At 55.8% G+C, this 26,233-nt stretch overlaps 2 protein-coding genes across 6 annotated transcripts in view; one reads left to right on the forward strand and one right to left on the reverse strand.

The window, feature by feature from the left end:
* Positions 1-15,482, reverse strand: SCO1 (synthesis of cytochrome C oxidase 1). Of its 2 annotated transcripts, none has more exons than XM_075579614.1 (7): positions 15,325-15,482; positions 14,134-14,250; positions 13,426-13,516; positions 9,945-10,142; positions 9,619-9,711; positions 4,514-4,629; positions 1-1,016 (listed from the first exon to the last, which is right to left on the reverse strand). In XM_075579614.1, exons 1-7 carry the CDS (start codon positions 15,409-15,411, stop codon positions 882-884), a joined length of 837 nt encoding a protein of 278 aa, XP_075435729.1. In that variant the 5' UTR covers positions 15,412-15,482; the 3' UTR covers positions 1-881. The 2 variants fall into 2 exon arrangements, with proteins under 2 accessions (XP_075435729.1, XP_075435730.1); XM_075579615.1 differs by having other exon boundaries at positions 14,134-14,321; positions 15,325-15,466.
* Positions 15,438-26,233, forward strand: part of ADPRM (ADP-ribose/CDP-alcohol diphosphatase, manganese dependent) — a 16,368-nt gene continuing 5,572 nt past the window's right edge. Inside the window, exons 1-3 of one of the 4 annotated variants that reach the window (XM_075579613.1) lie at positions 15,438-15,553; positions 23,852-24,465; positions 25,033-25,149. In XM_075579613.1, the coding sequence (XP_075435728.1) occupies positions 23,853-24,465; positions 25,033-25,149 (730 nt within the window). In that variant the 5' untranslated portion in view covers positions 15,438-15,553; position 23,852. Of the gene's footprint in view, positions 15,554-23,477; positions 24,466-25,006; positions 25,150-26,233 lie in introns of those variants that run through there. The other 3 variants (XM_075579610.1, XM_075579611.1, XM_075579612.1) reach the window with 3 other exon arrangements.

The raw sequence follows: 26,233 nt of genomic DNA on the forward strand, positions 1-26,233 counted from the left end.
TTAGGGAATCGGGGATGAAAATTTTTATTTTAATAATGTTATATTCCGCTGCTGCTTAATGTTGTACATAGAGGAGAAGTGTTTGAAGGTAAAGACAGACTAGTCGTGAACATGCTGCTTCTCCAGCTCTTTATCCAGAATGCTTTGCAAACACATTATTACACATTACCATCACCTAATGCAGGGGGCTCCACTCCACTCCTCAACAGCCACCAACAGGTCAGGCTTTCAGGATATCCTTGCTTCACCTCCGCACGGTCTGCGGCACCATGGTCCCCGCCTAACCTTATAAGCAAACATCGCTGCTACAACGGCGACGTCACGCAAGGACTATAAGCGCGGCCTTAGCCAATCGCAGATCCAGGTCTCCCGTATCACTAATCGCGTGCGTGCGCCACTTCCCAGTTAAACAGCCACGATGCAAAAATACTTTAGGTCACCCTTCCTTACGAACATTGTTTAAGTGAAACTGTACCCCACTTCTGTGGTTTTCTTACCCCTCCCATTTATTTTCCGAGCTGGGAACCCCCCAGATCTAAACCGCACTATTTCCAGTCCCAGAGAACCCCCGATTCCACGGAAACTTACCGTGACGTTACCGGGGGAACAAAAGTCTCAGGCCGACAGGAAGCCAGCGACATCATCCCACGCAGCTTCCTGTCGGACAGACGTGGGAATCTAATGTAAGAACGAGCCTGTAATACCGGTAACTTCACAGGTAAGTGACCGGGGAAACGGGTAGTTCCTGGAGCTGAAAATAGCACGGGTCAGATCTGAAGAACGCTCGGTACCATCGGAGGGGCGTGGCGGGGATTCATTACATCAGATGTTGGTAATGTGTTTTATTTAAAAAATAGGATATATGAATATAACGATTATATCTAAATCGCCTGTTTCACATTCCTCATGTGGGATGCGATCGACGCTGAAATTTCTGTATTCCTCTTGTTTTGTCCATAATAATCAACGAAGGCGCCATCCGGTCCGATCAGATACATGATAATCGTGTGGTCCACCTGGGAGAGAAACAGGTCAGGGCTGACATTGAAAACGTCCGTTTAGAATCAAATTCACCAAATCTCTTAAACCCGTGTTTTCCGAGGACCAACAGTATCTGTCCCCGTCCCCCCCCCCCCCCCCCCCAAGTAACATCTCCGCGTTTATCCCACATACCGTTAGTATCTTTACCCCCAAGTAACATCTCCGCGTTTATCCCACATACCGTTAGTATCTTTACCCCCAAGTAACATCTCCGCGTTTATCCCACATACCGTTAGTATCTTTACCCCAAGTAACATCTCCGCGTTTATCCCACATACCGTTAGTATCTTTACCCCCAAGTAACATCTCCGCGTTTATCCCACATACCACATACCGTTAGTATCTTTACCCCCAAGTAACATCTCAGCGTTTATCCCACATACCACATACCGTTAGTATCTTTACCCCCAAGTAACATCTCCGTGTTTATCCCACATACCACATACCGTTAGTATCTTTACCCCCAAGTAACATCTCCGTGTTTATCCCACATACCACAAACCGTTAGTATCTTTACCCCCAAGTAACATCTCCGCGTTTATCCCACATACCGTTAGTATCTTTACCCCCAAGTAACATCTCCGCGTTTATCCCACATACCACATACCGTTAGTATCTTTACCCCCAAGTAACATCTCCGCGTTTATCCCACATACCACATACCACATACCGTTAGTATCTTTACCCCCAAGTAACATCTCCGCGTTTATCCCACATACCGTTAGTATCTTTACCCCCAAGTAACATCTCCGCGTTTATCCCACATACCGTTAGTATCTTTACCCCCAAGTAACATCTCCACGTTTATCCCACATACCACATACCGTTAGTATCTTTACCCCCAAGTAACATCTCCGTGTTTATCCCACATACCACATACCGTTAGTATCTTTACCCCCAAGTAACATCTCCGCGTTTATCCCACATACCACATACCGTTAGTATCTTTACCCCCAAGTAACATCTCCGCGTTTATCCCACATACCACATACCGTTAGTATCTTTACCCCAAGTAACATCTCCGCGTTTATCCCACATACCACATACCGTTAGTATCTTTACCCCCAAGTAACATCTCCGTGTTTATCCCACATACCACATACCGTTAGTATCTTTACCCCAAGTAACATCTCCGCGTTTATCCCACATACCACATACCGTTAGTATCTTTACCCCCAAGTAACATCTCCGCGTTTATCCCACATACCACATACCGTTAGTATCTTTACCCCCAAGTAACATCTCCGCGTTTATCCCACATACCACATACCGTTAGTATCTTTACCCCCCCATGTTCTGCTTTTTTCAATGTTTTTCTAGTGTTTCAAAACCATTATTTTGTTAATCTCCATTTTCTGAGGTTACCGTGATTGCACTGGGCCCTAGGGATTGCACTGGGCCCTACGGATTGCACGGGGCCCTAGGGATTGCACGGGGCCCTAGGGATTGCACGGGGCCCTAGGGATTGCACTGGGCCCTAGGGATTGCACGGGGCCCTAGGGATTCCACTGGGCCCTAGGGATTCCACTGGGCCCTAGGGATTGCACTGGGCTCTAGGGATTGCACTGGGCTCTAGGGATTGCACTGGGCTCTAGGGATTGCACTGGGCTCTAGGGATTGCACTGGGCCCTAGAGATTGCACGGGGCCCTAGGGATTCCACTGGGCCCTAGGGATTGCACTGGGCCCTAGGGATTCCACTGGGCCCTAGAGATTGCACGGGGCCCTAGGGATTGCACTGGGCCCTAGGGATTGCACTGGGCTCTAGGGATTGCACTGGGCTCTAGGGATTGCACTGGGCTCTAGGGATTGCACTGGTCTCTAGGGATTGCACTGGGCCCTAGGGATTGCACTGGGCCCTAGGGATTGCACGGGGCCCTAGGGATTGCACGGGGCCCTAGGGATTGCACGGGGCCCTAGGGATTGCACGGGGCCCTAGGGATTGCACGGGGCCCTAGGGATTGCACTGGGCCCTAGGGATTGCACTGGGCCCTAGGGATTGCACTGGGCCCTAGGGATTGCACTGGGCCCTAGGGATTGCACTGGGCTCTAGGGATTGCACTGGGCTCTAGGGATTGCACTGGGCCCTAGGGATTGCACTGGGCCCTAGGGATTGCACTGGGCTCTAGGGATTGCACTGGGCTCTAGGGATTGCACTGGGCCCTAGGGATTGCACTGGGCCCTAGGGATTGCACTGGGCCCTAGGGATTGCACTGGGCCCTAGGGATTGCACGGGGCTCTAGAGATTGCACGGGGCTCTAGGGATTGCACTGGGCCCTAGGGATTGCACGGGTCTCTAGGGATTGCACTGGGCTCTAGGGATTGCACTGGGCTCTAGGGATTGCACTGGGCCCTAGGGATTGCACTGGGCCCTAGGGATTGCACTGGGCCCTAGGGATTGCACTGGGCTCTAGGGATTGCACTGGGCTCTAGGGATTGCACTGGGCTCTAGGGATTGCACTGGGCTCTAGGGATTGCACTGGGCCCTAGGGATTGCACTGGGCCCTAGGGATTGCACTGGGCCCTAGGGATTGCACTGGGCTCTAGGGATTGCACGGGGCTCTAGGGATTGCACTGGGCCCTAGGGATTGCACGGGTCTCTAGGGATTGCACTGGGCCCTAGGGATTGCACTGGGCTCTAGGGATTGCACTGGGCTCTAGGGATTGCACTGGGCTCTAGGGATTGCACTGGGCCCTAGGGATTGCACTGGGCCCTAGGGATTGCACTGGGCCCTAGGGATTGCACTGGGCCCTAGGGATTGCACTGGGCCCTAGGGATTGCACTGGGCCCTAGGGATTGCACTGGGCCCTAGGGATTGCACTGGGCCCTAGGGATTGCACTGGGCCCTAGGGATTGCACTGGGCCCTAGAGATTGCACTGGGCCCTAGGGATTGCACTGGGCCCTAGGGATTGCACTGGGCCCTAGGGATTGCACTGGGCCCTAGGGATTGCACTGGGCTCTAGGGATTGCACTGGGCCCTAGGGATTGCACTGGGCCCTAGGGATTGCACTGGGCTCTAGGGATTGCACTGGGCTCTAGGGATTGCACTGGGCTCTAGGGATTGCACTGGGCCCTAGGGATTGCACTGGGCCCTAGAGATTGCACTGGGCCCTAGAGATTGCACTGGGCCCTAGAGATTGCACTGGGCCCTAGAGATTGCACTGGGCCCTAGAGATTGTACTGGGCTCTAGAGATTGCACTGGGCCCAAGAGATTGCACTGGGCTCTAGAGATTGCACTGGGCTCTAGGGATTAGCGTAATATTGCATATAAATAAAATCGATTTGCGTGAATGTCGCTTTTAATATCGTGTTACTGAAACTTGCGCTGCGACAGCAAAAACACGGAGAAGCGAGCCTAATAGATCTGATGGTAAAGCTAACACTGGGACATGTTCGGCTGACTTTAATGGGGTTTTGGAGTGTACAGAATTGACCCCCTTTGTGTACAAACACATGGAAACATTGACTTACTATGTAATCGTTATCTTCATCCTTCGGGCCGGAGCTGAAGTAAACCCTGTACGCTTTGGCCACCTTCTCGATTTGTTCAGCTGAACCAGTCAATCCAATCAGCTTCGGGGAAAACTCTACGTGCAGAATGGAAATGAAATGACAATGTAATAGAGGAGTCGGCTTGGAAGGACCGTACAATAGAGGAGCCGGCTTGGAAGGACCGTACAATAGAGGAGCCGGCTTGGAAGGACCGTACAATAGAGGAGCCGGCTTGGAAGGACCGTACAATAGAGGAGCCGGCTTGGAAGGACCGTACAATAGAGGAGCCGGCTTGGAAGGACCGTACAATAGAGGAGCCGGCTTGGAAGGACCGTACAATAGAGGAGTCGGCTTGGAAGGACCGTACAATAGAGGAGCCGGCTTGGAAGGACCGTACAATAGAGGAGCCGGCTTGGAAGGACCGTACAATAGAGGAGCCGGCTTGGAAGGACCGTACAATAGAGGAGCCGGCTTGGAAGGACCGTACAATAGAAGAGCCGGCTTGGAAGGACCGTACAATAGAGGAGCCGGCTTGGAAGGACCGTACAATAGAGGAGCCGGCTTGGAAGGACCGTACAATAGAGGAGCCGGCTTGGAAGGACCGTACAATAGAGGAGCCGGCTTGGAAGGACCGTACAATAGAGGAGCCGGCTTGGAAGGACCGTACAATAGAGGAGCCGGCTTGGAAGGACCGTACAATAGAGGAGCCGGCTTGGAAGGACCGTACAATAGAATATCCGGCTTGGAAGGACCGTACAATAGAGGAGCCGGCTTGGAAGGACCGTACAATAGAGGAGCCGGCTTGGAAGGACCGTACAATAGAATATCCGGCTTGGAAGGACCGTACAATAGAGGAGCCGGCTTGGAAGGACCGTACAATAGAGGAGCCGGCTTGGAAGGACCATACAATAGAGGAGCCGGCTTGGAAGGACCGTAGAATAGAGGAGCCGGCTTGGAAGGACCGTAGAATAGAGGAGCCGGCTTGGAAAGACCGTACAATAGAGGAGCCGGCTTGGAAGGACCGTACAATAGAGTAGCCGGCTTGGAAAGACCGTACAATAGAGGAGCCGGCTTGGAAAGACTGTACAATAGAGGAGCCGGCTTGGAAGGACCGTACAATAGAGGAGCCGGCTTGGAAGGACCGTACAATAGAGGAGCCGGCTTGGAAGGACCGTACAATAGAATATCCGGCTTGGAAGGACCGTACAATAGAGGAGCCGGCTTGGAAGGACCGTACAATAGAGGAGACGGCTTGGAAGGACCGTACAATAGAATAGCCGGCTTGGAAGGACCGTACAATAGAATATCCGGCTTGGAAGGACCGTACAATAGAGGAGCCGGCTTGGAAGGACCGTACAATAGAGGAGCCGGCTTGGAAGGACCGTACAATAGAGGAGCCGGCTTGGAAGGACCGTACAATAGAGGAGCCGGCTTGGAAGGACCGTACAATAGAGGAGCCGGCTTGGAAGGACCGTACAATAGAGGAGCCGGCTTGGAAGGACCGTACAATAGAGGAGCCGGCTTGGAAGGACCGTACAATAGAGGAGCCGGCTTGGAAGGACCGTACAATAGAGGAGTCGGCTTGGAAGGACCGTACAATAGAGGAGCCGGCTTGGAAGGACCGTACAATAGAGGAGCCGGCTTGGAAGGACCGTACAATAGAGGAGCCGGCTTGGAAGGACCGTACAATAGAGGAGCCGGCTTGGAAGGACCGTACAATAGAGGAGCCGGCTTGGAAGGACCGTACAATAGAGGAGCCGGCTTGGAAGGACCGTACAATAGAGGAGCCGGCTTGGAAGGACCGTACAATAGAGGAGCCGGCTTGGAAGGACCGTACAATAGAGGAGCCGGCTTGGAAGGACCGTACAATAGAGGAGCCGGCTTGGAAGGACCGTACAATAGAGGAGCCGGCTTGGAAGGACCGTACAATAGAGGAGCCGGCTTGGAAGGACCGTACAATAGAATATCCGGCTTGGAAGGACCGTACAATAGAGGAGCCGGCTTGAAAGGACCGTACAATAGAGGAGCCGGCTTGGAAGGACCGTACAATAGAGGAGCCGGCTTGGAAGGACCGTACAATAGAGGAGCCGGCTTGGAAGGACCGTACAATAGAGGAGCCGGCTTGGAAGGACCGTACAATAGAGGAGCCGGCTTGGAAGGACCGTACAATAGAATATCCGGCTTGGAAGGACCGTACAATAGAATATCCGGCTTGGAAGGACCGTACAATAGAGGAGCCGGCTTGGAAGGACCGTACAATAGAGGAGCCGGCTTGGAAGGACCGTACAATAGAGGAGCCGGCTTGGAAGGACCGTACAATAGAGGAGCCGGCTTGGAAGGACCGTACAATAGAGGAGCCGGCTTGGAAGGACCGTACAATAGAGGAGCCGGCTTGGAAGGACCATACAATAGAGGAGCCGGCTTGGAAGGACCGTACAATAGAGGAGCCGGCTTGGAAGGACCGTACAATAGAGGAGCCGGCTTGGAAGGACCGTACAATAGAGGAGCCGGCTTGGAAGGACCGTACAATAGAGGAGCCGGCTTGGAAGGACCGTACAATAGAGGAGTCGGCTTGAAAGGACCGTACAATAGAGGAGCCGGCTTGGAAGGACCGTACAATAGAATATCCGGCTTGGAAGGACCGTACAATAGAGGAGCCGGCTTGGAAGGACCGTACAATAGAGGAGCCGGCTTGGAAGGACCGTACAATAGAGGAGCCGGCTTGGAAGGACCGTACAATAGAGGAGCCGGCTTGGAAGGACCGTACAATAGAGGAGCCGGCTTGGAAGGACCGTACAATAGAGGAGCCGGCTTGGAAGGACCGTACAATAGAATATCCGGCTTGGAAGGACCGTACAATAGAATATCCGGCTTGGAAGGACCGTACAATAGAGGAGCCGGCTTGGAAGGACCGTACAATAGAGGAGCCGGCTTGGAAGGACCGTACAATAGAGGAGCCGGCTTGGAAGGACCGTACAATAGAGGAGCCGGCTTGGAAGGACCGTACAATAGAGGAGCCGGCTTGGAAGGACCGTACAATAGAGGAGCCGGCTTGGAAGGACCGTACAATAGAATATCCGGCTTGGAAGGACCGTACAATAGAGGAGCCGGCTTGGAAGGACCGTACAATAGAGGAGACGGCTTGGAAGGACCGTACAATAGAATATCCGGCTTGGAAGGACCGTACAATAGAATATCCGGCTTGGAAGGACCGTACAATAGAGGAGCCGGCTTGGAAGGACCGTACAATAGAGGAGCCGGCTTGGAAGGACCGTACAATAGAGGAGTCGGCTTGGAAGGACCGTACAATAGAATATCCGGCTTGGAAGGACCGTACAATAGAGGAGCCGGCTTGGAAGGACCGTACAATAGAGGAGCCGGCTTGGAAGGACCGTACAATAGAGGAGCCGGCTTGGAAGGACCGTACAATAGAGGAGCCGGCTTGGAAGGACCGTACAATAGAGGAGCCGGCTTGGAAGGACCGTACAATAGAGGAGCCGGCTTGGAAGGACCGTACAATAGAGGAGCCGGCTTGGAAGGACCGTACAATAGAGGAGCCGGCTTGGAAGGACCGTACAATAGAGGAGCCGGCTTGGAAGGACCGTACAATAGAGGAGCCGGCTTGGAAGGACCGTACAATAGAGGAGCCGGCTTGGAAGGACCGTACAATAGAGGAGCCGGCTTGGAAGGACCGTACAATAGAGGAGCCGGCTTGGAAGGACCGTACAATAGAATAGCCGGCTTGGAAGGACCGTACAATAGAATAGCCGGCTTGGAAGGACCGTACAATAGAGGAGCCGGCTTGGAAGGACCGTACAATAGAGGAGCCGGCTTGGAAGGACCGTACAATAGAGGAGCCGGCTTGGAAGGACCGTACAATAGAGGAGCCGGCTTGGAAGGACCGTACAATAGAGGAGCCGGCTTGGAAGGACCGTACAATAGAGGAGCCGGCTTGGAAGGACAGTACAATAGAGGAGCCGGCTTGGAAGGACCGTACAATAGAGGAGCCGGCTTGGAAGGACCGTACAATAGAGGAGCCGGCTTGGAAGGACCGTACAATAGAGGAGCCGGCTTGGAAGGACCGTACAATAGAGGAGCCGGCTTGGAAGGACCGTACAATAGAGGAGCCGGCTTGGAAGGACCGTACAATAGAGGAGCCGGCTTGGAAGGACCGTACAATAGAGGAGCCGGCTTGGAAGGACCGTACAATAGAGGAGCCGGCTTGGAAGGACCGTACAATAGAGGAGCCGGCTTGGAAGGACAGTACAATAGAGGAGCCGGCTTGGAAGGACCGTACAATAGAGGAGCCGGCTTGGAAGGACCGTACAATAGAGGAGCCGGCTTGGAAGGACCGTACAATAGAGGAGCCGGCTTGGAAGGACCGTACAATAGAATAGCCGGCTTGGAAGGACTGGGCACATTAATAGAACGGAGATAATACAATCAGATGCAGAGAAGATGAATGGAAACCTCGATCCTGCTTGGCAGAGAATGGATCAGGGGAAAAGGAGTGATCCAACGCACTACGGATTTGATATCAAGAAAATGTATTAGTGCCACACAACGTTTCGACCTAAATAGGTCTTTCTCAAGTGACTAGGGGATCGGAAAACCATCCCAAATCCTCTAACTGTGCAAATATCTCCATTTATTCACATGCACAAATCCATATAATGGCATACCCTGAATAATACACTCGGAAATCAGCATGGAGGCATCGGCTGCTATAAAGTAGTGTATCCAATCTGGTATATTATTGCATATCCACCACTGGTTTGTGTGAGTTAACTGGTGTAATAATATATATCTCAAGGTTTCCATTCATCATCTCTGCATCTGATTGTTTTATCTCCTGTCATGTTGATTTCCGAGTGCATTATATGGATTTGTGCATGTGAATAAATGGGAGATATTTGCAGTTAGGGAATTATATTGGTCGTTTCCTTATTCCTGGAGGGTGTGTAGGATTTGAGATGGTTGTCGGATCCCCGGTTCTATGGATACACCGTTTATACCACGCGGCTTGTTTCATTTATTTACGCAGCTGGAGAGATACGTGAAGGATAAAAACAAGTCACAAATACCTTTAACATATCGGGCCACCGCATCCTTGTCGTCTCGGTCGGGATCGATGGTTATAAACAGTGGGGTTAGATTAGGGAGTGTCGGTATTTTGTCTATCGGAGAACAAGAAACCAGGCAGAAAATAAGCTGGAAGATTCATGTCAGCCACACATTATGTAAGTTATAGTGGGTAAAAAAGTGGCAAGACCCCCCCCCCCCCCGCACAGCAGATAAATATCCCACGTGTGTGCCCATTCACATCTCCGACAGGTCTGCAGCCCTGCCCTTCCCCATTATCTCTTAGCACACAACACTTGAGGGATAAGAAGGCAAACGTTTTCATTACCAATTTCATCCACCACAAGGACCATCTTTTCCATTTCTTCCGGGCAGATGTCCGGACAGTGTGTGAAGCCGAAGTACAGCAGGACCCACTGACCGTGGTAATCTGCGTCTGTTTTGGGCTGGCCGCAGTTATCGATCAAAGAGAAGGGTCCGCCCAGTAAAGGCTTCCCCAGGGAACGCTTCCTCTCCTGCTCAATCTCTACAACACAAAGGTCAGCCGGTTACATTCTGCAATAAAGTGCGTCAGGAACATGGCATACAGTAATAACAGCATTTGTTCTAACTTTGTGGAGAGACTGATTGTGTGTGTGTGAGAGTGTGTGAGTGTGAGAGTGTGAGAGTGTGAGAGTGTGAGAGTGTGAGAGTGTGAGAGTGTGAGAGTGTGAGAGTGTGAGAGTGTGTGAGTGTGTGAGTGTGTGAGTGTGTGAGTGTGTGAGTGTGTGTGTGTGTGTGTGTGTGTGTGTATGGTACACAATTTGATTTCCTTTATTGTGATTTTGTTTTATTTATATTAAACTGACAAATATATTATTGGCAAAAACAAACACAGAATCATTCAATATAATTTTTATAAATATGGCGGCTATGCGTATGGCGGCTATGCGTATGGCGGCTATGCGTATGGCGGCTATGCGTATGGCGGGCTATGCGTATGGCGGGCTATGCATATGGCGGGCTATGCATATGGCGGCTATGCATATGGCGGGCTATGCATATGGCGGCTATGCATATGGCGGCTATGCATATGGCGGGCTATGCATATGGCGGGCTATGCATATGGCGGGCTATGCGTATGGCGGCTATGCGTATGGCGGGCTATGCGTATGGCGGGCTATGCGTATGGCGGGCTATGCGTATGGCGGGCTATGCGTATGGCGGGCTATGCATTTGGCGGGCTATGCATATGGCGGGCTATGCATATGGCGGGCTATGCATATGGCGGGCTATGCATATGGCGGCTATGCATATGGCGGGCTATGCATATGGCGGCTATGCATATGGCGGGCTATGCATATGGCGGGCTATGCATATGGCGGGCTATGCATATGGCGGCTATGCATATGGCGGGCTATGCATATGGCGGGCTATGCATATGGCGGCTATGCATATGGCGGGCTATGCATATGGCGGGCTATGCATATGGCGGGCTATGCATATGGCGGCTATGCATATGGCGGGCTATGCATATGGCGGGCTATGCATATGGCGGGCTATGCATATGGCGGCTATTCATATGGCGGCTATGCATATGGCGGCTATGCATATGGCGGCTATGCATATGGCGGCTATGCATATGGCGGGCTATGCATATGGCGGGCTATGTATACGGCGTATGGCGGGCTATGCGTATGGCGGGCTATGCGTATGGCGGGCTATGCGTATGGCGGACTATGCGTATGGCGGACTATGCGTATGGCGGACTATGCGTATGGCGGGCTATGCGTATGGCGGGCTATGCGTATGGCGGGCTATGCGTATGGCGGGCTATGCGTATGGCGGCTATGCGTATGGCGGGCTATGCATATGGCGGGCTATGCATATGGCGGGCTATGCATATGGCGGGCTATGTATACGGCGTATGGCGGGCTATGCGTATGGCGGGCTATGCGTATGGCGGACTATGCGTATGGCGGACTATGCGTATGGCGGACTATGCGTATGGCGGGCTATGCGTATGGCGGGCTATGCGTATGGCGGCTATGCGTATGGCGGCTATGCGTATGGCGGGCTATGCATATGGCGGGCTATGCATATGGCGGGCTATGGATATGGCGAGCTATGTATACGGCGGGCTATGCGGGGCTATGCGTATGGCGGGCTATGCGTGTGGCGGGCTATGCATATGGCGGGCTATGCATATGGCGGGCTATGTATACAGCGGGCTATGCGTATGGCGGGCAATGCATATGGCGGGCAATGTATATGGCGGCAGTGTATATGGCGGGTAATCGCTGCACTAATGCTATAGCTTAGAATTGCTTTGGTGTATTGGTTTAACCTTTGTTTTCTGCAAGAAAACTTTAAAAGTTTTACGTGCCCTTTGGTTTAAATTAACGTTTATTTTTTTTCCTTTTCGATGTTATATATGTTTCATTATTCTAGAGGAATATGTATGTATGTATGTGTGTGTATGTATGCATGTATGCATGTATGTATGTATGCATGTATGCATGCATGCGTGTATGCATGCATGCATGTATGTGTGTATGCATGTATGCATGTATGTATGTACAGTATGTATGGTATGTACAGTATGTATGTATGTACAGTATGTATGTACAGTATGTATGTATGTACATTATGTATGTATGTACAGTATGTATGTACAGTATGTATATTATGTATGTATGTACAGTATGTATGTACAGTATGTATGTACAGTATGTATGTACAGTATGTATGTACAGTATGCATACGCAATTTTTTATTATTAGACATTTTTACAGCCGTGTTTTCGTCTTTTTATATTTTTCTATACGTGGTACTTTTTCCCGTATTGTACCCAGTGAATATGAATGTTACACTGCACTTATTCTCGGGCATTTTGTAACGTCAAAATACCCATGTAACAGACACCTCCGTTAACGCTGGCGCATTATTTACCGGAAGCAATATTGTAAACAAAAGTTAACATGCTATTGTGTGCGTTACACCACGTGAACGGGGGCAGCCATTTTGGCTTTATTTTGTTAAATAAATCATGACACAGTGTAATATGTCAGACACACACACACACACACACACACACACACACACACACACACACACACACACACACACACACACACACACACACACACACACACACACACACACACACACAGTGTAATATGTCAGGTGTTGTTGTACATCTGAGGTTGTATTTACCTCATTTTAGACCTGCTGAGGAACAGATGATTGTTATTATTTCCTGATAAGTAAAGCATGGAACTCAGAGAGGCTGTACTTCCTTTTTCACACCGCTGTATATATTAGTATATATATACTGTATATATATTAGTGTATATATATACTGTATATATTAGTGTATATATACTGTATATATTTTTAGTGTATATATATATATACTGTATATATTAGTGTATATATACTGTATATATATATATACACACTGTATATATTAGTGTATATATATACTGTATATATTAGTGAGTGCGGGTCTTGAGATTGCTGGGATTGTGCGTGGGAAATATTATCACAGTTTCAGCCTACAACCAACATTAATATTTCTGGACATCAGGAAACCATGGGTGACAAATTAAACATAATGGTGATGACATCTTTTAGGATATATACATTTATTAATTTAGATATGAGGAGTAGACTGCACTCAATGTCCCAAAATGGATTAATAATATGATAAGATATGGTGCAGCGGGAACAAGAGGGGACCCGAACCCCTCAAATGTAATACATTTATTCATTGTTTAACGGAGATAACCCCATTATTTATATGGAACAAAAGAAACTGCGATACGTACTGTCTTCTTTTTCCTTTTTAAGGTACTTCATACCAGCCATTAAAACTCCCCCAAAGGCGACAGTAATTGCCAAGGATTTCCATGAGACGGGCTACAGGGAAAAAGCCAAAAGTTAACGGTTTCCAAAGCACAAAAACACATTCAATGCTCACACCCGCCGTACTCCTCACACCCGCCGTACTCCTCACACCCGCCGTACTCCTCACAGAACGCTCACAGCCGCCGTACTCCTCACACCAGCCGTACTCCTCACAGAACGCTCACACTCGCCGTACTACTCTCAGAACGCTCACACCCGATGTAGTCCCAGAGACAGTTCCCCTGATCGTTTGTATGTAACCCATTTTTCCCCCCAGCTGGGAACTGGGAAGGGGGTCACGTGAGCTGAGCCCCGTTCATTTCAGTTCCAGGGATCCCGTGGCTTCCGTTCCAGGGAAGTAAAATCTCACATGTGCCAATAGGAAGTCGCAACGGATTGGCCCGCGTGATATTGGTTGGAGGAGTTTAATACCAGGACGTATCGGGTGTCTGCAGTTAACAAGTCGCATCATCTTTTTTCACTTGGTTGAGCGGGTGACCGCTGGAGATATTGGGACTCTAGAACTGAATCGCTTGTAATGCCTAATGTGCCATGAATTTAACAGATTAATATTCAAACTAGGACATAGATTTGTATTACTCGTTAGATACTGACGCAGGTATCCTTACCCCTGGTTTGGAAGGCCCTGACTTTGCTTTCTGCCCATGTGGAGGTGGGGGCAGTGTACTCATTGGGTGAATTTTCCCGATGTAGTTTTGCCATCTTGTAACTGGGAAAGTTACAGCCTTTTAAGAAGAAGGAAAACAATGTCAGTAGTTCTCCCGTTGATGTAGCCTTTTTTATTTGTATACAAGAGCTGCAAAAATGAAATACAACTTTGGTTAAACAAGAAAAGGCAAGGTTAATTCAAGGTTAAGTGCTACAAACATATGAAAACAATAGGTCTATCACTGTGAACACTGTAGTAGTTTGATATTGATGTTAGATATTATTTAATTGCTTCACTGACAACATAGCTTGCATGGCTTTGCAAAGAAATGTGATGTTGGTGTTTAGCAGTTAAATGGTTAGTCAGAATCCGAACCAAAAATGGCAGGTTTCAGGTGCGTAATATTCTCTTTGTCAGGTTTTTGGGTCGCCGGTTAATTGTGGACATGGATGATCATTTGACGTGTACACCGTATGTTTTAGAAGCATGATCTCAGTTAAGCCTATAAATATGTGTGGGCTTCGTGGACATTCTATACTATTGGCCACCGTTTAGTGACACTTTTTTGCCACGCTGTTCTGTATGAATGTCTGTCTGGGACAATTTGTGTGTCCGTGTCTGCCTACAAGTGTCTGAGTGTCAATCTATATGTGTCTGTCTGAGTGACTACATATGTTAGTGTGACTGCCTGCCTGTCAGTGTATGTGTCTGTCTAAGAGACAGTTTCTGTATGATCGTCTCTGTGTAGCTGTCTGTCTCTGTATGACAGCACTTGTTTAGGTGACTGTCTTTCTCTAGTGTCTCTGACTCTGGGTAACTATCTCTGTGTAACTAACTTTAAGTGTCTGTTTCTGGGTAACGGGTGACTGTCTCAGTGCGAGTGTCTCTCAGTGCGACGGTCTCTGTGTCATGGCGACTGTGTGGGTCTCTAGGTGTATGTGCTTGTCATGGTGACGGTGTGGGTCTGTTCTTGTCATGGGGACTGTCTCTAGGTGTATGTGCTTGTAATGGTGACCGTCTCATGGCGATGGTGTGGGTCTCTGTGCTTGTCATGGGGACTGTCTCTGGGTCTCTGTGCTTGTCATGGGGACCGTCTCTCCTGCCCCCTGTTGGGGGGAATGATACCTCATGCTACCTCCCCCTCCCTTACCGCGGCCCGGCTGTGTGAAACCCGGGAGAGCCTCCCCGGGAACTGCGCCCCCAGCCGCCCGCACAGCACTGCGGTCACTGCCGCCATGAGAGCGTTCCACGGTGACACGCAATCACGTGGGAGCTGCCAGAGCGCCCCCCCGGCTCCTCCCCCGAGCGCTCAAGGAACAGCGACCCCTGGCGGGATCCCAGAGCAGCCACACCCAGCAGAGTGTGGGACTTGGAGCAAGGTAGGGACTGTCCCCCCCGGCACTGTCAACCCCCCCCGGCACTGTCACCCCCCCCCGGCACTGTCTCACCCCCTGAACTGTCCCCCTGTGTCACCCCACCGGCACTGTCACCCCTCCGGTACTGTCTCCCTGTGTCACCCCACCGGCACTGTCACCCCTCCGGTACTGTCTCCCCCTACACTGTTCCCCTGTGTCACCCCCTGTGTGACTGTCACTCCCTGCACTGTCCCTACTCACTGTCCCCGTGTCACCCCCTGCACTGTCCCTACTCACTGTCCACGTGTCACCCCCTGCACTGCCCCCCATGTGACTGTCATCCCCTGCCCTGTGCCCCCCCTCCCTGCCACGCCCTGTGCCCCCCTCCCTGCCACGCCCTGTGCCCCCCTCCCTGCCACGCCCTGTGCCCCTCCTCCCTGCCACGCCCTGTGCCCCCCCTCCCTGCCACGCCCTGTGCCCCTCCTCCCTGCCACGCCCTGTGCCCCCCTCCCTGCCACGCCCTGTGCCCCCCTCCCTGCCACGCCATGTGCCCCCCTCCCTGCCACACACTGTCCCTACTCCCTGCCACCCCCTGTGCCCCCTTCCCTGCCACGCCATGTGCCCCCCTCCCTGCCACGCCCTGTGCCCCCGTCCCTGCCACGCCCTGTGCCCCCTTCCCTGCCACGCCCTGTGCCCCCCTCCCTGCCACACACTGTCCCTACCCCCTGTGCCCCCCTCCCTGCCATACACTGTCCCTGCTCCCTGCCACCCCCCGTGCCCCCACTCCCTGCACACACTGTCCCTACTCCCTGCCACCCCATGTGCCCCCCTTCCTGCCACATACTGTCCCTACTCCCTGTGCCCCCCTCCCTGCCACACACTGTCCCTACTCCCTGTGCCCCCATCCCTGCCACCCCCTGTGCCCCCCCTCCCTGCCACCCCCTGTGCCCCCCTCCCTGCCACACACTGTCCCTACTCCCTGCCACCCCCTGTGCCCCCCCTCCCTGCCACACACTGTCCCTACTCCCTGCCATCCCCTGTGCCCCCCCTCCCTGCCACACACTGTCCCTACTCCCTGCCACTCCTTGTGTCCCCCCCCTGCCACGCACTGTCCCTACTCCCTGTGCCCCCTCCCTGCCACACACTGTCCCTACTCCCTGCCACCCCCTGTGCCCCCTCCCTGCCACACACTGTCCCTACTCCCTGCCACCCCCTGTGCCCCCCCTCCCTGCCACCCCCTGTGCCCTCCTCCCTGCCATGCACTGTCCCTACTCCCTGTGCCCCCCCTCCCTGCCACCCCCTGTGCCCCCCCCCTCCCACCCCCTGTGCCCCCATCCCTGCCACACACTGTCCCTACTCCCTGCCACCCCCTGTGCCCCCCTCCCTGCCACGCACTGTCCCTACTCCCTGCCACTCCTTGTGTCCCCCTCCCTGCCACGCACTGTCCCTACTCCCTGCCACCCCCTGTGCCCCCCTCGGGGCGGGTAACTGGGAGCGTGTAACTGGCAGCGGGCGTGTAACTGGCAGCGTGTAACTGGCAGCGTGTAACTGGCAGCGGGTAACTGGCAGCGGGCGGGTAACTGGCAGCGGGCGGGTAACTGGCAGCGGGCGGGTAACTGGCAGCGGGCGGGTAACTGGCAGCGGGCGGGTAACTGGCAGCGGGCGGGTAACTGGCAGCGGGTAACTGGCAGCGAGCGGGTAACTGCAGCGGGTAACTGGCAGCGGGCGGGTAACTGGGAGCGGGCGGGTAACTGGCAGCGGGCGGGTAACTGGCAGCGGGCGGGTAACTGGCAGCGGGCGGGTAACTGGCAGCGGGCGGGTAACTGGGAGCGGGTAACTGGCAGCGGGCGGGTAACTGGCAGCGGGCGGGTAACTGGCAGCGGGCGGGTATCTGGCAGCGGGCGGGTATCTGGCAGCGGGCGGGTAACTGGCAGCGGGCGTGTAACTGGCAGCGGGAGGGTAACTGGCAGCGGGAGGGTAACTGGCAGCGGGCGGGTAACTGGCAGCGGGCGGGTATCTGGCAGCGGGCGGGTAACTGGCAGCGGGCGGGTATCTGGCAGCGGGCGGGTAACTGGCAGCGGGCGGGTATCTGGCAGCGGGCGGGTATCTGGCAGCGGGTAACTGGCAGCGGGCGGGTAACTGGGAGCGGGTAACTGGCAGCGGGCGGGTAACTGGCAGCGGGCGGGTAACTGGGAGCGTGTAACTGGCAGCGGGCGGGTAACTGGCAGCGGGTAACTGGCAGCGGGCGGGTAACTGGCAGCGGGCGGGTAACTGGCAGCGGGTAACTGGCAGCGGGCGGGTATCTGGCAGCGGGTAACTGGCAGCGGGCGGGTAACTGGCAGCGGGCGGGTAACTGGCAGCGGGCGGGTAACTGGCAGCGGGCGGGTATCTGGCAGCGGGCGGGTAACTGGCAGCGGGCGGGTAACTGGCAGCGGGTAACTGGCAGCGGGCGGGTAACTGGCAGCGGGCGGGTATCTGGCAGCGGGCGGGTATCTGGCAGCGGGTAACTGGCAGCGGGCGGGTAACTGGCAGCGGGCGGGTAACTGGCAGCGGGCGGGTAACTGGCAGCGAGCGGGTAACTGGCAGCGGGCGGGTAACTGGCAGCGGGTAACTGGCAGCGGGCGGGTAACTGGCAGCGGGCGGGTAACTGGCAGCGGGCGGGTAACTGGCAGCGAGCGGGTAACTGGCAGCGGGTAACTGGCAGCGGGCGGGTAACTGGCAGCGGGCGGGTATCTGGCAGCGGGCGGGTATCTGGCAGCGGGCGGGTAACGCAGCGGGCGGGTAACTGGCAGCGGGCGGGTAACTGGCAGCGGGCGGGTAACTGGCAGCGGGCGGGTAACTGGCAGCGAGCGGGTAACTGGCAGCGGGTAACTGGCAGCGGGCGGGTAACTGGCAGCGGGCGGGTATCTGGCAGCGGGTAACTGGCAGCGGGCGGGTAACTGGCAGCAGGCGGGTAACTGGCAGCGGGCGGGTAACTGGCAGCGAGCGGGTAACTGGCAGCGGGCGGGTAACTGGCAGCGGGTAACTGGCAGCGAGCGGGTAACTGGCAGCGGGTAACTGGCAGCGGGCGGGTATCTGGCAGCGGGCGGGTAACTGGCAGCGGGCGGGTAACTGGCAGCGGGCGGGTAACTGGCAGCGGGCGGGTAACTGGCAGCGGGCGGGTAACTGGCAGCGGGCGGGTAACTGGCAGCGGGCGGGTAACTGGCAGCGGGCGGGTAACTGGCAGCGGGCGGGTAACTGGCAGCGGGCGGGTTTCTGGCAGCGGGTAACTGGCAGCGGGCGGGTAACTGGCAGCGGGCGGGTAACTGGCAGCGGGCAGGTAACTGGCAGCGGGCGGGTAACTGGCAGCGGGCGGGTATCTGGCAGCGGGCGGGTAACTGGCAGCGGGTAACTGGCAGCGGGCGGGTAACTGGCAGCGTGTAACTGGCAGCGGGCGGGTAACTGGCAGCGGGCGGGTAACTGGCAGCGGGTAACTGGCAGCGGGCGGGTAACTGGCAGCGGGCGGGTAACTGGCAGCGGGCGGGTAACTGGCAGCGGGCGGGTAACTGGCAGCGGGCGGGTAACTGGCAGCTGGCGGGTAACTGGCAGCGGGCGGGTAACTGACAGCGGGCGGGTATCTGGCAGCGGGCGGGTAACTGGCAGCGGGTAACTGGCAGCGGGCGGGTAACTGGCAGCGGGTAACTGGCAGCGGGCGGGTAACTGGCAGCGGGCGGGTAACTGGCAGCGGGCGGGTAACTGGCAGCGGGCGGGTATCTGGCAGCGGGCGGGTAACTGGCAGCGGGCGGGTAACTGGCAGCGGGCGGGTAACTGGCAGCGGGCGGGTAACTGGCAGCGGGCGGGTAACTGGCAGCGGGCGGGTAACTGGCAGCGGGCAGGTAACTGGCAGCGGGTAACTGGCAGCGGGCGGGTAACTGGCAGCGGGCGGGTATCTGGCAGCGGGTAACTGGCAGCGGGCGGGTATCTGGCAGCGTGTAACTGGCAGCGGGCGGGTAACTGGCAGCGGGCGGGTAACTGGCAGCGGGTAACTGGCAGCGGGCGGGTAACTGGCAGCGGGCGGGTAACTGGGAGCGGGCGGGTAACTGGCAGCGTGTAACTAGCAGCGGGCGGGTAACTGGCAGCGGGCGGGTAACTGGCAGCGGGCGGGTAACTGGCAGCGGGCGGGTAACTGGCAGCGGGCGGGTAACTGGCAGCGGGCGGGTAACTGGCAGCGGGCGGGTAACTGGCAGCGGGCGGGTAACTGGCAGCGGGCGGGTAACTGGCAGCGGGCGGGTATCTGGCAGCGGGCGGGTAACTGGCAGCGGGCGGGTAACTTGCAGCGGGCGGGTATCTGGCAGCGGGCGGGTATCTGGCAGCGGGCGGGTAACTGGCAGCGGGCGGGTAACTGGCAGCGGGCGGGTAACTGGCAGCGGGCGGGTAACTGGCAGCGGGCGGGTATCTGGCAGCGGGCGGGTAACTGGCAGCGGGCGGGTAACTGGCAGCGGGCGGGTAACTGGCAGCGGGCGGGTAACTGGTAGCGGGCGGGTAACTGCAGCGGGCGGGTAACTGGCAGCGGGCGTGTAACTGCAGCGGGCGGGTATCTGGGAGCGGGTAACTGGGAGCGGGCGGGTAACTGGGAGCGGGTAACTGGCAGCGGGCGGGTAACTGGCAGCGGGCGGGTAACTGGCAGCGGGCGGGTAACTGGCAGCGGGCGGGTAACTGGCAGCGGGCGGGTAACTGGCAGCGGGTAACTGGCAGCGGGCGGGTAACTGCAGCGGGCGGGTAACTGGCAGCGGGCGGGTAACTGCAGCGGGCGGGTATCTGGCAGCGGGCGGGTATCTGGCAGCGGGCGGGTAACTGGCAGCGGGCGGGTAACTGGGAGCGGGCGGGTAACTGCGAGTGGGTAACTGGCAGCGGGCGGGTAACTGGCAGCGGGCGGGTAACTGGCAGCGGGAGGGTAACTGGCAGCGGGCGGGTAACTGGCAGCGGGCGGGTATCTGGCAGCGGGTAACTGGCAGCGGGCGGGTAACTGGCAGCGGGCGGGTAACTGGCAGCGGGAGGGTAACTGGCAGCGGGCGGGTAACTGGCAGCGGGCGGGTATCTGGCAGCGGGCGGGTAACTGGCAGCGGGCGTGTAACTGCAGCGGGCGGGTATCTGGCAGCGGGCGGGTATCTGGCAGCGGGCGGGTAACTGGTAGCGGGCGGGTAACTGGCAGCGGGCGGGTATCTGGCAGCGGGCGGGTAACTGGCAGCGGGCGGGTATCTGGCAGCGGGCGGGTAACTGGCAGCGGGCGGGTAACTGGCAGCGGGCGGGTAACTGGCAGCGGGCGGGTAACTGGTAGCGGGCGGGTAACTGCAGCGGGCGGGTAACTGGCAGCGGGCGTGTAACTGCAGCGGGCGGGTATCTGGGAGCGGGTAACTGGGAGCGGGCGGGTAACTGGGAGCGGGTAACTGGCAGCGGGCGGGTAACTGGCAGCGGGCGGGTAACTGGCAGCGGGCGGGTAACTGGCAGCGGGCGGGTAACTGGCAGCGGGTAACTGGCAGCGGGTAACTGGCAGCGGGCGGGTAACTGGCAGCGGGCGGGTAACTGGCAGCGGGTAACTGGCAGCGGGTAACTGGCAGCGGGCGGGTATCTGGCAGCGGGTAACTGGCAGCGGGCGGGTAACTGGCAGCGGGCGGGTAACTGGCAGCGGGCGGGTAACTGGCAGCGGGCGGGTAACTGGCAGCGGGTAACTGGCAGCGGGTAACTGGCAGCGGGCGGGTAACTGGCAGCGGGCGGGTAACTGGCAGCGGGCGGGTAACTGGCAGCGGGCGGGTAACTGGCAGCGGGCGGGTAACTGGCAGCGGGCGGGTAACTGGCAGCGGGCGGGTATCTGGCAGCGGGCGGGTATCTGGCAGCGGGCGGGTAACTGGCAGCGGGCGGGTAACTGGCAGCGGGTAACTGGCAGCGGGTAACTGGCAGCGGGCGGGTAACTGGCAGCGGGCGGGTATCTGGCAGCGGGCGGGTAACTGGCAGCGGGCGGGTAACTGGCAGCGGGCGGGTAACTGGCAGCGGGCGGGTATCTGGCAGCGGGCGGGTAACTGGCAGCGGGCGGGTAACTGGCAGCGGGTAACTGGCAGCGGGTAACTGGCAGCGGGTAACTGGCAGCGGGCGGGTAACTGGCAGCGGGCGGGTATCTGGCAGCGGCCGGGTAACTGGCAGCGGCCGGGTAACTGGCAGCGGCCGGGTAACTGGCAGCGGGCGGGTAACTGGCAGCGGGCGGGTAACTGGCAGCGGGCGGGTATCTGGCAGCGGGCGGGTAACTGGCAGCGGGCGTGTAACTGCAGCGGGCGGGTAACTGGCAGCGGGCGGGTATCTGGCAGCGGGCGGGTATCTGGCAGCGGGCGGGTAACTGGCAGCGGGCGGGTAACTGGCAGCGGGCGGGTAACTGGCAGCGGGCGGGTATCTGGCAGCGGGCGGGTAACTGGCAGCGGGCGGGTAACTGGCAGCGGGCGGGTAACTGGCAGCGGGCGGGTAACTGGCAGCGGGCGGGTAACTGGCAGCGGGTAACTGGCAGCGGGCGGGTAACTGGCAGCGGGTAACTGGCAGCGGGCGGGTAACTGGCAGCGGGTAACTGGCAGCGGGTAACTGGCAGCGGGTAACTGGCAGCGAGCGGGTAACTGGCAGCGGGTAACTGGCAGCGAGCGGGTATCTGGCAGCGGGTAACTGGCAGCGGGCGGGTAACTGGCAGCGGGCGGGTAACTGGCAGCGGGTAACTGGCAGCGAGCGGGTATCTGGCAGCGGGCGGGTAACTGGCAGCGGGCGGGTAACTGGCAGCGGGCGGGTATCTGGCAGCGGGCGGGTAACTGGCAGCGTGTAACTGGCAGCGGGCGGGTAACTGGCAGCGGGCGGGTAACTGGCAGCGGGCGGGTATCTGGCAGCGGGCGGGTAACTGGCAGCGGGCGGGTAACTGGTAGCGGGCGGGTATCTGGCAGCGGGCGGGTAACTGGCAGCGGGCGGGTAACTGGCAGCGGGCGGGTAACTGGCAGCGGGCGGGTATCTGGCAGCGGGCGGGTAACTGGCAGCGGGCGGGTAACTGGCAGCGGGCAGGTATCTGGCAGCGGGCGGGTAACTGGCAGCGGGCGGGTATCTGGCAGCGGGCGGGTAACTGGCAGCGGGCGGGTAACTGGCAGCGGGCGGGTAACTGGCAGCGGGCGGGTATCTGGCAGCGGGCGGGTATCTGGCAGCGGGCGGGTAACTGGCAGCGGGCGGGTAACTGGCAGCGGGAAGTTAGAACAGACTTTGGCGGTTGTGAAACACAATACCGGTGTTTCCGTGTCGAAGCTCTAGAGCCGCAGGGAGAGTTTGTTTCCTTTTAAACATCATCTTAATTTGGGATTCAAACCTTTGTGAGACAGGTAAGACCATGGGGGCTGGAACGAGGGGTGCTGCAGCCCCCTGTGGTCTTTAAATCATGGTAACAAATGTATGTTACTGATTTTGTATGTTCTGTGCCCAAAATCTAGTTCCTGCCTGCCTGGGTAAGACTGATTGGGTAGGTGGATGGGATTACATGGAGAATCTCAGAGCCATCAAGGGTCCCCCATTCTGGAGCAGGAGAAGGGGCCCATACATGCATGAGGTTTGCGTGAGACACCTCCTGGAGTTGGGGACCCACAATGCGGAATTGTGTTGTGTGGGGGTGAGGTTATGACAAGTGGGGTGTGGTACGTGACGGAGCCCGGGTCTGTGACATGAAGGGCTGGGGTTATTATGACAAATGGATCCGGATTTAGGACTTTGTCAGGGTTTCCCGGCTGCGTGAGATGACCCCGCGCTGCACGGGATGACCCCGCGCTGCGTGAGTGAGTCACAGTCCTAATACGTAGGATAGACGTGGCTGGACGTTGTGGATCGAGCGCACAGTTGCGTTAAATGTAAGAATCTTTAGAACCCGTTTCTTGGTCGTTAGTCCCGCCCGACCTCCCGCAGAACTGAAAGGGACTTATCACAGACGCCGTCTGACCGTGAGCTTTTCTCATAATGCTCTTTGATATCCGGTGATTTCATTAAATAGGAGCCCCCCCATTGTACTTTTAGGCTCTGTATTTACAAATAACAATCAATTGAAAAATCTTGACGCTGGGGAAAAAACTGGAGACGCCCTATAATGCAACATGGCGACAAAATGTTTACAGAACAAAAACCAAACAAACAAAGAGAATCAGACCTTCCAAAAGTCACACTAACAATCTTCCAAACCCCTGTCTCCCGTATGTTTAATAGTATGTCCAGAAACCTTGCTGACTGGTGAATTAGATACAATATGACGGGGCGACTTGGATTTCACCGCAATCTTTTTTGTAGGATGGAGAGCACAAGTGAAGAAAGGGAAGCCCCCGCCCGAGATGTGCAGCCATACTTTACATTTGGGGTTATAGCAGATGTTCAGTTCGCTGATCGAGCTGATGGGCTCAGTGGCTGGCTAACAATGAGATATTACCGGCAAAGCCGTGTCCATCTCCGAAGTGCCATCAAAGAGTGGAACGGGGAGAGTACTCTGCCTACGTTTATTCTTCAACTTGGAGATATCATTGATGGCGCCAACCGAAAACTACGTACATCGAATGAATCACTCCAGGTAGTCCTAAAAGAGATGGAGGACATGAAGGCCCCCTTCCACCACATCTGGGGGAACCATGAGTTCTACAACTTTGACCGGGATTATTTAACCAAATCGAAGCTGAACACAAAGTGGATGGAGGACGAAAGACTAGATGGAGCCAAGCCTTTCTGTGCAGGAAACACCGACCCGTTGGAATATTATGCATACCACTTCAGCCCGTTCTCTAACTTCCGCATCGTCGTGGTCGATGCGTACGATCTGAGTGTCATTGGCAGGGAGTCGTCTAGTCATAAAGGCCAAGAATCCGCGCAGTTCCTGGACAGCAGGTTCCAGAACAAGTCGGGCGACAGTAGAGGTATGCACAAGAAACCGACTCGCGTTTTCCTAAACATGGTAACGGAGGGCAGGTGAGAACCACACGCCCCACCCAGTCAGCCCAGTCTCCTGGCTGCTGTAATGCCTTAGCTCAGTTCTCTAGCCCCTCCAACCGGTCAGGTTTTAAGGATGTCCCAACTTCAGCATAGTTGGCTCAGTCTTCAACTGCACCACCTGTGCTGAAGCAGGGATATCCTTAAAACCTGACCTGTTGGGGGGCCTTGAGGACTGGAGTTGAGCACCCCTGCCTCTCCTTAGCGCCATTTATGGCCACGAGATCTGCGGTCGGAGCGTGCGCACGTGATCGCTCGGGCTAGCAATCGCGTGCCCAACACCGCAAGCAGAAATGTAGGGGGGCTTCTACGGAGCCGCGAACACGATCTCCCCCTTTTAAAATGCGCAAAACTTGCATGGCGTTTCCTGAACGCCACAAGGGCCCCTAGAACGCAGGTCTGCGCACCTTACAGCACCCCCACCGATACGGAATAAACGTTTTACTTACACGCCACATCTTTTTACAGCGCCGGTTTTCTCTTCCTCGCCACAGATTATAGTGAGCCGCACTTACAGGAGTTTAACGGAGGGTTTAGCAGAGATCAGCTGTCCTGGCTCAATGGCGTCCTTACATTTTCAGATGAACACAATGAAAAAGTGGTCGTGGCTGGTAAGTACGGTGCTGCCACGTTCTTTTAATCGGTCTCATCCACAGTCCATCGTGATGCTGGAAGATCACCCCAATTCTGTGTAGCAAATACAGGCCCTGCTCGGATTACAGGTGCAATCTCACATAGCCGGCAAAAAAACTAAAACCTTTTGCACAAAAATGTAACAATCAAAGTGAGTTCCTTTAACTAATTTAACCACGACAAAAGCCAAGATTTGGCTTATTTTTTTTCTGTAGAAAATAATTACAAATTGCATGGTGGAATGCGTCAGTCATTGGTTCTCTTTACCACCCTGTCCAGATCCAATAATATTAGGGCGAAGGGAGAGAGTGCAAGCTCTGGTGGAACACACAGTTACAGACCGAAGGGAGCACAGAGGAATCAACCCCCTCTCAGGTCTCACCCTCCTCCCAGGTCTCACCCCCCCTCCCAGGTCTCACCCCCCCTCCCAGGTCTCACCCCCCCCCTCCCAGGTCTCACCCCCCCTCCCAGGTCTCACCCCCCCTCCCAGGTCTCACCCCCCCTCCCAAGTCTCACCCCCCGTCCCAAGTCTCACCCCCCCCTCCCAAGTCTCACCCCCCCCTCCCAGGTCTCACCCCCCCCTCCCAGGTCTCACCCCCCCCTCCCAGGTCTCACCCCCCCTCCCAGGTCTCACCCCCCCCTCCCAAGTTTCACCCCCCCCTCCCAAGTCTCACCCCCCCTCCCAGGTCTCACTCCCCCCTCCCAGGTCTCACTCCCCCCTCCCAGGTCTCACCCCCCCCTCCCTCCCAGGTCTCACCCCCCCCTCACATTATCATTACGATGGAGACCTTAAAAGTAAAAAAAAAAAATCTTTACAAATAATTAGGGGCCTATGTTCTAAGCGGTGCAAAGAGCTTGGACTAACCCAGGAGGGGCCACCAACAGGTCAGATATTTGGGATCTCCCTGCTTCAGCACAGGTGGCTCAGTCGAAGACTGCAACACCTGTGTTGAAGCAGGGATATCCCAAATATCTGACCTGTTGATGGCCCTTGAGGCCAAGGTTTGACCCCCCCTGTACTAAACAAATAATGTTTCCATCTCCAAAAAAATGCGAGAGCGT

The sequence above is a fragment of the Ascaphus truei genome, chromosome 22 (genome assembly GCF_040206685.1).
Source record: "Ascaphus truei isolate aAscTru1 chromosome 22, aAscTru1.hap1, whole genome shotgun sequence".
Lineage (NCBI taxonomy): Eukaryota > Metazoa > Chordata > Amphibia > Anura > Ascaphidae > Ascaphus > Ascaphus truei.